The sequence below is a fragment of the Pavona decussata genome, unplaced genomic scaffold, assembly GCF_977016875.1.
Source record: "Pavona decussata unplaced genomic scaffold, jaPavDecu1.1 SCAFFOLD_223, whole genome shotgun sequence".
In the NCBI taxonomy this organism is placed as follows: Eukaryota; Metazoa; Cnidaria; class Anthozoa; order Scleractinia; family Agariciidae; genus Pavona; species Pavona decussata.
The window spans coordinates 3,372,991-3,386,543 of NW_028145628.1; the positions used below are offsets into that span (position 1 = coordinate 3,372,991).

The 13,553-nt window shown below is 38.6% G+C and overlaps 2 protein-coding genes across 2 annotated transcripts; one reads left to right on the top strand and one right to left on the bottom strand.

The window, feature by feature from the left end:
* Positions 1 to 541: 541 nt before the first annotated feature.
* On the top strand, positions 542 to 8,249 carry LOC146459214 (uncharacterized). The gene is made up of 3 exons (XM_085089893.1): positions 542 to 682; positions 4,027 to 4,215; positions 6,340 to 8,249. The coding sequence occupies exons 1-3, from the start codon at positions 634 to 636 to the stop codon at positions 6,717 to 6,719; spliced, it is 618 nt and encodes a 205-aa protein (XP_084946019.1). The 5' UTR covers positions 542 to 633; the 3' UTR covers positions 6,720 to 8,249.
* A 230-nt stretch (positions 8,250 to 8,479) lies between these two features.
* On the bottom strand, positions 8,480 to 13,553 carry LOC146459215 (uncharacterized). Its single transcript, XM_085089891.1, has 2 exons — positions 12,980 to 13,553; positions 8,480 to 10,495 (listed from the first exon to the last, which is right to left on the bottom strand). The coding sequence occupies exons 1-2, from the start codon at positions 13,038 to 13,040 to the stop codon at positions 9,840 to 9,842; spliced, it is 717 nt and encodes a 238-aa protein (XP_084946017.1). The 5' UTR covers positions 13,041 to 13,553; the 3' UTR covers positions 8,480 to 9,839.

Consider the following 13,553-nt stretch of genomic DNA (forward strand, 5'->3'; position numbering starts at 1 on the left):
GGTTTTTTGCACATTTATCTAAATTATACATAATGGCAAATGTTTGGAAGGAAAACATCTCCGTCATTCTTCCCTCCCAAAGTCAGAATTCATTCATGCGAACATTATTGCAGTTTTTTTTCTCTCACCGTGCGCTGTATACATATCCAATGATCAAACCCTTTGTAATTCTCCGGTGCTATGCAATTAGAGCAACTACCCATTCAAACTATATTATAATCATTTTTAAATGAAAGCTTTTTATTATTTTTAATTTGACATGTCCACGGCGGGAATGCCAACAAAACCGCATATTGGGAAGATGAATCAGTGATCAGTTTCACGGTTCCACATACCCAGTTGTCATTTTAGAAGAAATGTTTTAAAATTAAACTATAACGTTTTCCACCAACGTTTGTGGCAAGTTGCTTGGGAATTTCAATGCAAATTGTACTTGTGGATGTTAAAAGCATGTGTAAATGGAAGACTACATGTTAAGTTTGATGCCAGATGTCTGTGAATGTATTGTATTTTAAATTATTCATTTGTGATGCGCGCGCAGGCAGGCTGGCCTGCTTCAGTTAGCTTGCACTATCGGCACCTGAAGACTGAGAGAGAGGGCAATTTCCTGAATTTTACAGACAAATCGCAAAAATGAACTTCATCTTGGTGTGTGGACTAATCTTGTGCTTGTTTCCATTCGGTGAGTAAGTTATCTGAAGCACATAAATTTTCAATCGGTACATTCTGCATATTTTAAGTAGATTTTTTAGGCTCAAACAGGGCCCATGACTCCAAAATAGGAATAGCGGGGAACAAAATTTAGTTTTCTGCGGATAAGAATCTAATATCGCATCATTTTCTCCACTTCCTCGCATTAGAAACTGCGAACTTTTTAGTTCTTCAGTTGATGTTTATTTCGTGATATAAGAGATTTGTGGTGTCGATGTTATGCCTCTGTTAACTCATTTTGAAAAGTACACTCCCAGTTTACTTGAATGAAGACTATTTTCTTCCTCATAGGCATTACAAACCATGCGTTAGTAGATGTGCATGCCTGACAATTTTCGGGTTTTTCGTATCAACACAGTTTCACATGAAATTGTAGCGTTATTTTGGATAGCTTCCCCTGTCAGGCAGTTGCACCCTTTTAATGATTTTGCAGTCGATTGGAAATTTATTTTTCGTGAGAGTAACAAAATGGTGAGTCTATTTGATTTATCGCGCTGCATGCTGTCGACACGATCGGCCTCAAGCATACAAGCTTAGTAAACGTTGTTGAGTGAGCGAAAACGATCACATCGATTCACATTTAATATATTGGGCGTTGTCTGTTGACATTTTTTTTAAAAAGTCTGTGCGGCATGCACAGGTGTAAAATCCCAGCTAATCCCCTATCATTCACCTGTATTCATAAATTTCCCTCGAGCAAAAAGTTCCTCGCTCGATAAAATAAAACAATCTGCATTCAACCCTAACCGAAATCCTGAGAATAAAACGAAACAACCTTATAACTTAATCGTATCTGTCTGGCAAATATTTTCTCAAAACAATTATGAATTTAACTAAAATAATATATGCACGCACTTTCTACATATATAATTCACTTTCATGGCCAGCGAACAAATTAAGTTATATATTTCTGGGTATACTTTCGTTTTCATTTTCGAGCAACTCCCCAAAATTACAAATATACATGTAATCGATGATGGTACAAAATATCTACCGCTCGTAAAAATTTGCGAAATTAAGTTGTCACGGAGTAAAATTTACCAAATCAAAATTAGATAAGAGAGAATATAAGAGTTTAATCTTCTTTTATTTATTTTTTTCTGTAGATTTAAATGTTAGGTCTAATCGCTCCTATTCCTTCTCGTTTATGTTTTCGTTTTTTGTTTATTTCACGCGGAATCAAGCCAAGTGCCAACGCGCTTTTTTTATGGAATATCATAACGTAATTGTAATTTAGATTAGGTCGCTTCTCTGACTAGTCGGTCTTTCTTCTTGTGTTAAGATGCACGTGTTTTTCAAAAGTATTTCTTGGAGTCATTTAATTTTTCCCACTGGTCACAAGAATATAATCTAAGGGGCAGTTAAGCAACCTAAATACTGAATTTATCACAGTAAAGAGGAATAGTTTTTTTTTTTCAATTTACCAAACTCACTTTGCGCCATAAAACGAGCAGCTGCCAGTCTTCGTGAAAACCACCAAAATACGACGTATTGAGTCAATCGTTCTCCTACATTTTGTCTCCCAGCAGAATCGAGATTCTATAAATCCATAGCCCAGTGCATTCGTCAGGATTAATGTACATTTCATTTCAACGTAAAACCGAGAAGAAAAACAAGGCATAATTTTTTCACATTAGTCCGAGTTTGCTTATTTGCATAACTGCACTATCATCAGTACATTACAATTTGAACGGTTTAAATCTATCAACCAAGGTGACCAATAACGAGAAAGATTAGGCTTTAAAATGACATTTCTTAATATTATTATCAGTTTTAGATCAATCAACCGTTTCTACGCAATCTGCAATTTTGCAACTTGTTGTCAAATAAACCCATGTTGACGCGTGCTAGAGAACGAAACACAAGCAAATGTCAGACTCGTTGGCAAAAATTTCTACAGTGTTGGGGAGCAAGGTCACAATCAGTTGGCAACGTGTTTTGTTGTTTTTTACGCTCACATACGCCACCTTATTTTTGTCAACTGAACTCGGTGAGGATAAGAAATTACGGTCATAATGAACACAATGGGTTAAATTTTTTTTTCAAAGATCGTTGCTGACTGCAATATAAATATGAAGACTTCATTGAAACAATTAGCTTTGGTCACTCTCTTTGGCACTTTGGCACAAGATAATACACCGCTGACTGCCGGCATTATTGAGCTTGTGTAAAAAATTACCATTAATATGTGGTTTTATTATTTGCAGAAATTATCTAAGTGTTCGTCATTTTATCACTTATGCATAATGAATAAAACAATTTTCATATAGTATTCACATAAAACATGGGTACTATTCAGTAGAAACCGTTGAGATTTTAATCAGAGCTACTTTGTCTATTGTAAGTTCCTTTTCAATAAAGCAACTTAAAGTAAATTAAACTGATACCAAAAGAGAGTCAAACGAAATTGACGCGACCATAGGCACCGCCCTAAGGTCCAAACCCTTACATTTTTATATACCACATTTTAACGAAAAAGGTAACCTTTCATGTAAAAGATTAAAAAGTACCGTGAGGCTAGCTGCGACAGATAACCGATCGAGGCTGAGTACTTTTTTTAACCGGGCACTGGTTTTGTCAAGGTTAATTGCTCCGTTTGGTTTTAGCTGTTTTAATTGCGGAAGGACAAAAATATCTCAGAGATCGGTAAATTTCGGATGGCCTATCAGACAGAGTTGCTGAAGCTGTGAAGCTGAAGATGAAAAAGTTTTAGTGAAGCAGCCAGTTAAGAATCAATTGTTGAAAAGTGATTATTAAGAATCCAGCTGGTTATTGCCGGCTGAGTTGTCGTAGAAGCTCACGCCATCATCCTCAAGACAACAAATGGGTATCATACGCTTTGCCCACCAGACCATACTTTTGGCGTGTATTCGTATTTTCTCGAGTTTGATCTAGCTTGCAATGGACGCTGTAGGGGGGGGGGGGGGGGGGGTTATTAAAAAATATATATTTCCATGAGAAACGATTATCCCTCTTTGACTTCGTGTGCAAACTAGTTTGCAGTTCAATACAGAGAAAACGAATACGGTCTATCGATTCTACACCAAAGAACTCCTACTTCCTGAGAAAGGCGGCAACCTTATGACGTTATAAAATCCAAAATGGCGGCAAATGGAAAATTTATACGTGAAAGTCGGCAACTGAATCACATCCCCATGCTATCCCCATTTATTTCAACTATTGTTTTGCAAATTTAGACACTATTCCCAACAACTTAACGTGTCAATTTGTTGTTAGAATGAAACTTCACTTTTAAAACCAGGTTAAACTCTGGCCTGTGTGCGATTGAGTTTCGCCTTTTTAATAATTCTACAGCTTCCTCGCTCAAGTGCTACGTTTGTGGAGATCAAAATAGCCCCTGTGGAGATCCTAACGTTAAAAGCAGAGATTGCGGGTTTATGGAAGACCGCTGTTTTACAATGGTCATGAGTATGGGCCAAGTAACTCAAGTGAAAAAGAACTGTTCTAATGCAGCGTTATGTCCAGAGTCAAGCCAGGGCAATCGTGAGTAGAATTATTATTATCAATCAATCAATGTTTATTTTCAAAAATAGCATAAGTAGTGGTTTGCTTAGTACCCAGGCCTCTTTCCTTTTTTTTTTTTTTTGTTGTACTTGACAATTTTATCATACAATTGCAATGCATTATTCAGCAAACCTTACATACGACAAGACGCTGTAGGAGATGATAAAAGAAGCAGAGACCGATACAACGTAGAATTACGTTTTAAAGGTTACTATATTTCGGCTGGCCAAACCAGCCTTCTTCAGTCTCAAACATACCCTGAGGAAGAAAGGCCGTGCCTTTCGAAATATTGGAAAATATACTTCCCTGACCGTGAAATCAGCCTTGCTCTTTTTTTTAGATTATTTGCTTTACAATTTTTTTGCTGATTAGATCCTTCACTACAGGATCCGGTACGTTTATTTTGTCACGGTGGTCCTTGCAAACACAGTTTATCACTGGTTTTTACTGAACATTCTTCAGGTACATTTAGAATTTGCATTGGGACATACGCTGTAGGAGAGTATACTTGGGGTCGTTGTATAAGGCGTATTTGCGCATGTACGCTAGATCAGTCCTTGATGACAGGTGAACGATAAAAGGCTTCCTGAGTCTAAGGCATCACTTTGTATTTACGATAAACGAGATGTAGTTCAACCGGAAATGTCACGCAAAGGATGAGTAAAGCCCAACACATAACTTAACATGTCGGGTGTTGTAGCCATTTGTGCATCTATCATAAAGATGAATTTTTGACGACAAAGGAGTATTTTTGCTAATACCTTTCCACACAAATACGCTTTAATAATTATCCATTTAACAGAACGACAACTTAAACTTTGTCACGTTCGCGATCAATCGACAAATTGTAACCGGATAGTCTTGCCCCATTCTCGTTCCCAGAGCGTACGATCTTTTGGTCAGCGGTTGGCAATTTTAAAAAACGTTGGGGCTCTGGGGACGAGAATGGTTTTGCCCCCACTCTTAGTGCATGCGCATCAGAGCCCGATTGCACTTTTGAAGCTTACGAAGAAAACAGAGTTTGATACTTAGGTTCCACAGGCCACAAGACACCCAAGTAATGACCTCTCTTTCTTCAATACATTATTTATAACACACTGCTTAATACTTACCGCTACTTACTTACACTACTCTACATTGCTTACTAAAATCACTCATTTTTTACTTACAGCACATTACAGAGGGTACTGAAGGGATGAAATGATAACTGGGATTTGGAAAAATAGGATTTGGGTACTATGAACAGGTGCACATCCCGAAAAATGTTAATTTTTTTTTTTCGATAATGCGAGAGCCGAAGGCGCGAGATTCTAGGGAGAGTCCGACTCCTTCATAAAGTTTTTGAAATTTAACTCCTTAAAGCTAAGTGCCATTTGCTGTATGGTTTTTAGGTTACCGGGAATTTTTTTTTAATCTAAAAATATATATTTCTCTCCGCCCAAATACACTTTAAAAACCTCGTGTTAAAGACGTTTCACGCGAACAACATCCGCCAAAAAAATTCTGAAGAAGAAAGGCCGTGCCTTTCGAAATATTGGAAAATATACTTCCCTGACCGTGAAATCAGCCTTGCTCTTTTTTTAGATTATTTGCTTTAAAAAAATTCTAACCTAAAAATACTCCCACCCCAATCGCAAATGTAAAGCCCATGAAGGGTCTTCGCGGCTCCCTGTCACAATTACCGCTGAGTAACTTGCGTAGGTGGAGGAGGGGGTGGGAGGTACCGGTGGGGGTTAGAATGAGGAAGAGGATAGCAAATGAGTTGAGATGTATACCAGCATGGTGACTGCTTACGCTGGTGAATTTGATACAACAGAGAGATTTAGAATTGCATTTACGCCAAATGAAAGAAATGACCACGTGACCATGTTTATCCTACATTTGCCGCTCGCTGTTTCCAGTTTCTAAGCCGTTAAAATTAAGTAGTTTTGGTTAAGCATCAAAGGCCAGAATTATTTTGTGCTATTCTCACCGTACCAATTGACTTATTTTGTCAAGAAAACAAACGCGAATCTCACTTTTGGCCAGGCAGGCAAATAAGATTTTGAATAAAAAATGTTTCTTATACACGTATCTAAACGCTTTTGACGGTTTTTATTACAGTTTGTAACCAGATGAAAGGATCCCAGCCAGGCATGGCTTGTACATTCACCTGCTGCGAAGGGGATCTGTGTAATAACGCTACTGCTACTCCTGCTCAGCCATTGCTATCTGCCATTACCCCAGCGGTCCTCCTGCCATCGGCCGTTGCTACAGCGGACACTGCCTTACTGGCAAGCGTGGCAGTGCCCACAGTGTCATCGATCAGCGTTTCAGCTGACAACGCGTCCTTGCCTAGCAGCAACACTACAACCAATACTACCACCTCCCCCCCGGGAAGCAACGAGCCACCTTCCGCTGGCGTCCCAGAATTCACAGCAACATTTGGCGCAATTTTTCTTGGAATAGTACTGGCTAGTATGGCTGCTTTGGGCTACCTTTGAACAATTGAATCTGCCGTAAAACTGGAGACGCAACTTTTCCTGCTTAGCAGAGGTATCTAGATTAGAAGCCCAGGAAAATCCCTTAAAAATAAGATGAAATGATTGTAGTGTTTTCATTTGTTATATTACATTAGTTTTTAGGATTTGCAAATTAGAATTTTAGAATTAACTTAGCATTTATATATGCAAAGTTTTAAGAGTAGTAGCTAAGAGTAGTATATCATGGTGTTCTTAACCTGCATTGTAATATTTTTAAGAAGGGCTCCCTTTGACAGCAGGAACATTCAGTCACTGATAGGGTTACTCTCAATAAATGAAGGCCTCTCTTTCTTGTGTGAGCGACAGCAGCGTCTGAAAAGTATCTAAAGCCCCATTCACACCAACAAAACATGTTTAATTAAACCAGGTTTAACAAAATGAAAATTAGTAACAGAAAGCTGAACCATTGGCTTTGACATAGGATTCAAGTAAACTGTAACTTATGCTTTCATTTGTGCTAAATCTGTAGTCGACAAAAATCCGAAAGCGGCTTTTATGAAGGAAACAATTTTAAACTGTGTTTAACTAAAACAGCTTTTAAACGTGTTTAAGCCTTGGTGTGAATGCGGCATAAGTTTTGAGGAGATGCGAAGTTTACGTAACAGGACGGCTGATGTGGTGGGACGGCAAATTGTGCTTGTGTGACCAACGTGACCGCCAAGTATTTGCGACTCTAGATTGTAACATTCCTACCACTCGTGGTTTTCAGGTTGTCACAGATGAGAGAAAATCAGTTTTAGTCGAAAATCGCCGAAAAATGTGAAGGTACAAAGATGTCATGTTGGTCACACAAAACGATATTTCACCGTCCTCTTCCCTCAGCCGTCCTGTTGCTTAAACTTACTAATATTTGTTGGGGACTGAGTCTCGGTTGTTTTATTTTATGCGCCAGCGAGGGCGTGAAGACAATGGTAACCCTATAAGTGGTAGAGCATCCGAACTAGTAATCGGAACTCTTAGGTTCGACTCCTGGTAGGAGCACTCGGATTTATAATTGCAATAATTTTCTATTCTTTCCAAGATTGTATGCTTATTATCTGACGGTTTGATTACTGGACTTGTAAATATTTGTAATTTTAATTTGTGTTTTGTTTATCGTGGCGTACCTTTAAACTAACTTACAGCTATCTCAGATGCGTTTTTATCTAAGCAGACTGACCACGTCAAATCAAGTTATAATTGTAATTGTAGTTGCACTTATGGTTTGGATAGACGAGGAAACACTGTTGCAGACGCAAATGTTGCTCAGTTTAACCGCGCGAGAAATAAATGTCAGTACGGACGCAAGAAAAGGTTTTGAATCAGGTCAAAAGCATTCTTGTTTCGGGACGCAACCCTAAGTTTGCTTCTGAAGCGTACGTTTCCCAGTTTAGCCAACGAGGAAACAATTATAAAGACAAGTAGCTAATTATCTAAGATTGTAGTTAAAATACTTACTTGTAGTCAAAAGATAGCAGCAAGAAATTTATTGAAATATACGTCCGGAAATCATTCATGGAGGGATTAAATAGTTTTGACGGAATGCGGGATACGGGATTTCGGAAACTGAATGTAAGATGCGCTTGCATCTAAAGGGAAAGATTTAGCTTACACGAAGGCAAGGATTTGGTGCGCTCGAGGGGAGAGATTTGGCTAGTGTCGAGGGAAAGATTTGTGCGCGGAACAAAAGACTCGCAAAGGAAAAGGAAATGTTATTACAACGAGAAAAGTAACGAGGCAGATTCAATTCAACGGTCTTTATTTGCAATGCGTGCTCTTGCACAACCGTACTATTCCATAACGAGCCTTGTTTTTTAAATTGATTGTTTACAAATAGAACGAAGCATGTTCTGTTATATACAGTCTTTACTAACATTACTGCGACAGGGCATAACTACAAAATTAAGCTGGCGATACTTAAATTCCCAGCTAACAAATGCAAAGTGTGGCCCAAATCGCTATAGGTTGCGCTTTTCAAGGAAACGCCAATAGGTATTGGACCACAGCGTGTGACCTAAGAGTTAATGCAATGTCTGAATCTTTCAAAAGTGCCAGTAGTCCATTTTCAGAAATGGCTGTCCGTTCGGGCCATAAATACACTGCAAGCAGACGGGATAACGTGGGGGAATTCTCCCCTCCATAAGTTACGGTGTCTGCCGCCACGAAGGGTGTCGTTTTTAAGCTGCTTTGGCTTGAAGAGTGGAAACGGTAAGGATTTTAGAGGCCATGTCTGACAACGGGTACTGGAAAATTTAACATTTTATTCTGATACAGAGTCAGGGTGTGGAGGACTTGCGATATCCTCACAACATAAAAAATGCATGTTTACAAAACATGTTTCTAAAAACAAATAACAAGCTTTTAACCAATATAATCAGTCCTTGAAACCTACTGAGAATCCGGCAATGACGCCATAACTAAACTATCAGACTGATGAAGGGTCTTTAATTATTACATAAGCCAGGGTAACACCTTTTGTCAGTTCTATTCCACAGAGATATAATCCTTTTTTTTATCCGGAGATAGTCAGTCACAACTTAGAACTTAGAATGTAAAAGGCCATTTCCGAGTTGCTGTGAACCTCATTATGAAAGCGAGGCTAACTGCAAAAGCTTTTCATATGGAAATTAGTTTGCATATGAATGAACACTAATTTTCTTAATAAAAAAGAAGGAGAAGAAGAAGATATTTTTATTTAAAACAGGGTTATTCCTTCAGTAATTATAAAAACAAAATTACTGTTATCAAAGGAAGCCCTTTCATAATGAGGTTCACAGCAACTCGGAAATGGCCTATTCTAGCAGATTCTACGCATCCCCTGACTTACAAGGATGTTGTGGTAGTTGCGCCCTGCACTAACGAGCAGACACCTATTTTTCTTAGTTAGGGATAGTAAGGCGAGCGAACCACACGAACGCGCGCGATCCCTCCGCGCGTCGAGTCTCCTCGCGCGGTCGCGTGGTTCGCTAGTTTTGCATACTGCACTAAGGGAAACAAGGGATTGCTTGTCGCGTACAAGTTTGTTTCATACCCTTTAAAGTTTGTTTCTGTAATTTAGGTTGTTAACTGGTCAATATTTCTTTTACATTACTCTGTCAAAAGTCAAAATCTCACGTGGTTAATAATGCCTGGGCTCAAACTGGTAGCCGTCAACAACAAAAAGTGAAACTGAATTAAGACTACATTCCCACTGGCAGAAACTGCTTGCACTTTGTCTGTATTAGCCAGAGTGGTGCGCAGTGAGCTACTGAATAACACACGTTGCGTTTTTCCAGAAGTCCAGGATGAACTAATGTTAGTCTTGGTTGGTTTGGAAATTTGGGTTGTTGAAGATGGTGGCACACTTATTTTCAACGCGCGGGTCAGTTTCACGTGACTCGTTATCGCACGCGTGATGTTCGCACGTGTTATTGCACTTGCAAGGCTCACACGCGTTCCTCGCGTGACAGAGCTTCGTGTTGGCTGCAATGTCTTGTTATTACAAAGATTTCCAGTACAGCATTGAATTGAGCAGGCGTTAACAAACCCGTATGTGTTGTCACAGTGTAAGGTTTCCAAAAATGTACAATGCGCTAAAACGGAGCAGTTCTTTATCTTCTCCACTATCCTTCCGATCAAAGGATAGTCCATAATCTTTGTGACAGTGTAACAGGAGTCGTACACCAGTTGACCGGAAGGCTTGCATTCAATCTCGGTTGAAGTGTTCTCGCATTTTGTGTTGAGGACTCCTTGACAAGAGAAACACCTGATTGACTGTGCTGTGGACGAATTTAGCAATAGTGACGTTAATTAAGTTTTGTTGGTTTTCATCTACTGGGAATTAACCTGGCCTTTGAATGGCACGAGTTGTCTTTGATCGGTATGACACAAACAAACCTTCCTGTTCCATCCTTAAACGTTCGTGAACGCTTAGAGCAGTTTTCGTTAAAATCAAAACCAAAGTAATTATTCTGGCCAATCACAGTCGATGCAAACACTGCAATAAACCAATCAGAATTCGAAGCCAACACATGTAACCGGCGTCACGCGTGGGAAAAAGCTTGTGAGTAAGCCACGCTTGGTTTTGGCTCATTGGTTGACAAACTGGCAGGAGTTTTGTCAACCAATCACAGATCCAGGAGCCCTGAACTCCTGACAAGAGCGTTGTAAAGCAAAACCAAAGCGAGTGCACCATTACTTTAGATATTCAATTAAAAATTCTCGAATTTTTATTACAGTATACATTAAACTTTGTCTAAAATTGCGCACCCGTATTTAAGAGTACTTTTCTAGTTTACCGGCTGAATGATAAGGTTGTGGCGTGCGGTTAATTATTCGCCCCGTTTTTATCTGGCAGTTGTTTAAGACTCGTGACGCCCCCAATGCAAGGATTAAGCTGATATAAATCATGCCTTGAATGCTTAAAAATCTTATGGGACTTAAAGACTTATGGGTTCTGTGTATTAAAGTTCGCTAATCCAATCTTGAGTGAATTACTAATTAAACCACGTAGGATAAACCACTGGCGCCAAAATTCTTACCAGGAATAAACATTGAAAAATACAGATTATATCGTTTTAATTTCATTTCTTGCTTTCTATCAACTGTGGTTTTTGTTCACTGAAATAGCAGAAAAATCTTCAAGGCGAGGAGGCGGGATTTCATATCAAAAAGAGATGCCAGTTTTTAGTAATAAATGTATGTATAGAGAGAAATTCAGTTCACTGACGGAGACATAATTAATGGAAGAAAAGAATATGCAATTGATAAGAAAAAGTTGAATGTGTGGAAGCAAAATGAGAAAGAACATTGAAGCATTTTTCCAGGGAAATTGATTTAAGTTAAACCTCAGATCTAAACGTTAACTTCCACACTTCACGACAAAATTTAAGCGCTTATAATTAAAGCGGAATTAGTTTCGTCCTCTTTCCTTCCGTTTTTCTCACGCTCTGTTAGTTCTCGCTTTAATCAATGTAACATTTAAGTTGTGTTTGACATGGATATCATAATGTTGATCCATTTACCACGCAGCAACGCCTGATCGATATTAATAAAGGTAATGAAAGTTTAAAAAGTGCGGAAGATTATCGCGTCACTCAAAACTAAAACTATATATTATTTTCACTTGTTTGCTAAGGAATTAGGTGAACCGCTAACAATGATTTGTTGTATTTGATAGATTAACAGCGTAGGTAATGAAACTCTAATGAAACTCGACTTCTTTGAAAAAATAAACGAAGGAGGGACAAGATTCCTTTATTGGCCAATGCATGAATAAAGATGAATGTAGATACAAAGATTGGAAGACATTTCAATCAATAATATTTTTCTTGCAGAAATTTAAAATCATTGATGGAAAGAGGAAAAAACTATCGAAAAAAAAAGTAAAATCACACACGTTTCCTGCACCAGATCAGTATTGATTTAAATTTGTTTCCACAACGTGGGTATTGGATTTGACTTCTGAACTTCCGTGAAAGATATTCTAAAAACAGATTATTGGCCGCAGATGATATTATGATATAGCCCAGCTTAATCTGACAAGGAATCTCACTTGTACACGCAAAAGTGACGATGTTTCGGAAAACCTTGGGGAAATGACGAAGGAAAAGCAATGAAGAATTCAAGAGAGACTGTTATATTTACCTGAGTGTGGTATCTCGGCTTAGTTTTCGGCAAAAGGTACTTTTTTACCTCAGAATCGATCACGTTTTTATTAAACACAGAAAACTAATTACCGCCAAAGAAAAGGGAAATGACTGATATATATAATCTACACACTCTCTTGCAACAATGGAAGATATTAGGCCGCAATAAGTTGTTTGGTAAACACTTATGAGAGTTTCACATGGCCTATACAACAGTTGAGGCAAGATCCCGGGGAAGATGAAAACTCAAACTTGAATAAACTTCGAAACAGGTTAAGGAATAACTGGCGTGTCCAAACTTACCCTGTCAAACTGCAATGATGTGGTTAAGTTTTGAGTACAAGAAAGGCTTTCTACGTTAAGTGAAAACTTGAATCGAACACGGCATGTTAGCGAAGCTCGTTGCTAACTTCAGTAGTGTGAAAACACAAAGTTCGTGATAAGAGGAACATTGCTAAACACTTAAAGCGGAAAAAATTGAAAGGCTAGCACGCAAATAACATCTTGACCACCTCGAGAATAAAGATGAAGGAAAAAGCGCAAGACTGGGCTTCCTTAGGATACATGACGAATGAATAACTTATATGTTTGTAAAATGAAAAGAAAAAAACTTACCCGGATTTATAATCAAAATAGAAGACCATAACAAGAAAGCGATGGTTGAAATGAACCCCATCTCAGCAGCTTGTTTGTACGGAATGAAAGCACACGTATATCTTACAGCTCTGTTTCAACTGCTTTCAGCCAGTTCTATGGCGACTCCGCCCCTGATGTCAAAGGGCATTCTTGACGTAAAGTAGTTGATTCCTCATTCAATAAGACTTGGATTTAACTTGACATTCTAATTACTTTGTAAACGAAAAGAGTTTCGGCTGCTATTAAAAACGCCTTTTGGAAAAATAACTTTTCACTTCTGACGAAAAGGATACAAAAGTAGAGGAATACACCCAAAGTTAGACAACGTAGGTTCAACAAAGCAAGAGCTGATATGATTTCTCGTGGGCCGCCCGGAGCAATTGATTTCTTATGCTTGGGTTTTTCTCGTAAAGACTTTACTTGTAGATTTTCTGTCCTCTTCCTGTTCTTGCATGTTTCCGTCGCCGTGATCCTTCGAGAAAAGGTTTAATTATATCAGTACAGTCGACTCCCGATAACTCGAACCCTCGCTAACTCGAACCTCGCGCTAACT

Excerpts from the sequence above, each read along its gene's own strand:
- LOC146459214 (XM_085089893.1), top strand. The coding sequence starts at position 634 with ATGAACTTCATCTTGGTGTGTGGACTAATCTTGTGCTTGTTTCCATTC. Across the intron at positions 683-4,026 it reads CTTGTGCTTGTTTCCATTCG|CTTCCTCGCTCAAGTGCTAC; the intron begins GTGAGTAAGTTA and ends ATAATTCTACAG. Across the intron at positions 4,216-6,339 it reads AGAGTCAAGCCAGGGCAATC|TTTGTAACCAGATGAAAGGA; the intron begins GTGAGTAGAATT and ends TTTTTATTACAG.
- LOC146459215 (XM_085089891.1), bottom strand. The coding sequence starts at position 13,040 with ATGGGGTTCATTTCAACCATCGCTTTCTTGTTATGGTCTTCTATTTTG. Across the intron at positions 10,496-12,979 it reads TATTTTGATTATAAATCCGG|CACAGTCAATCAGGTGTTTC; the intron begins GTAAGTTTTTTT and ends ATTCGTCCACAG.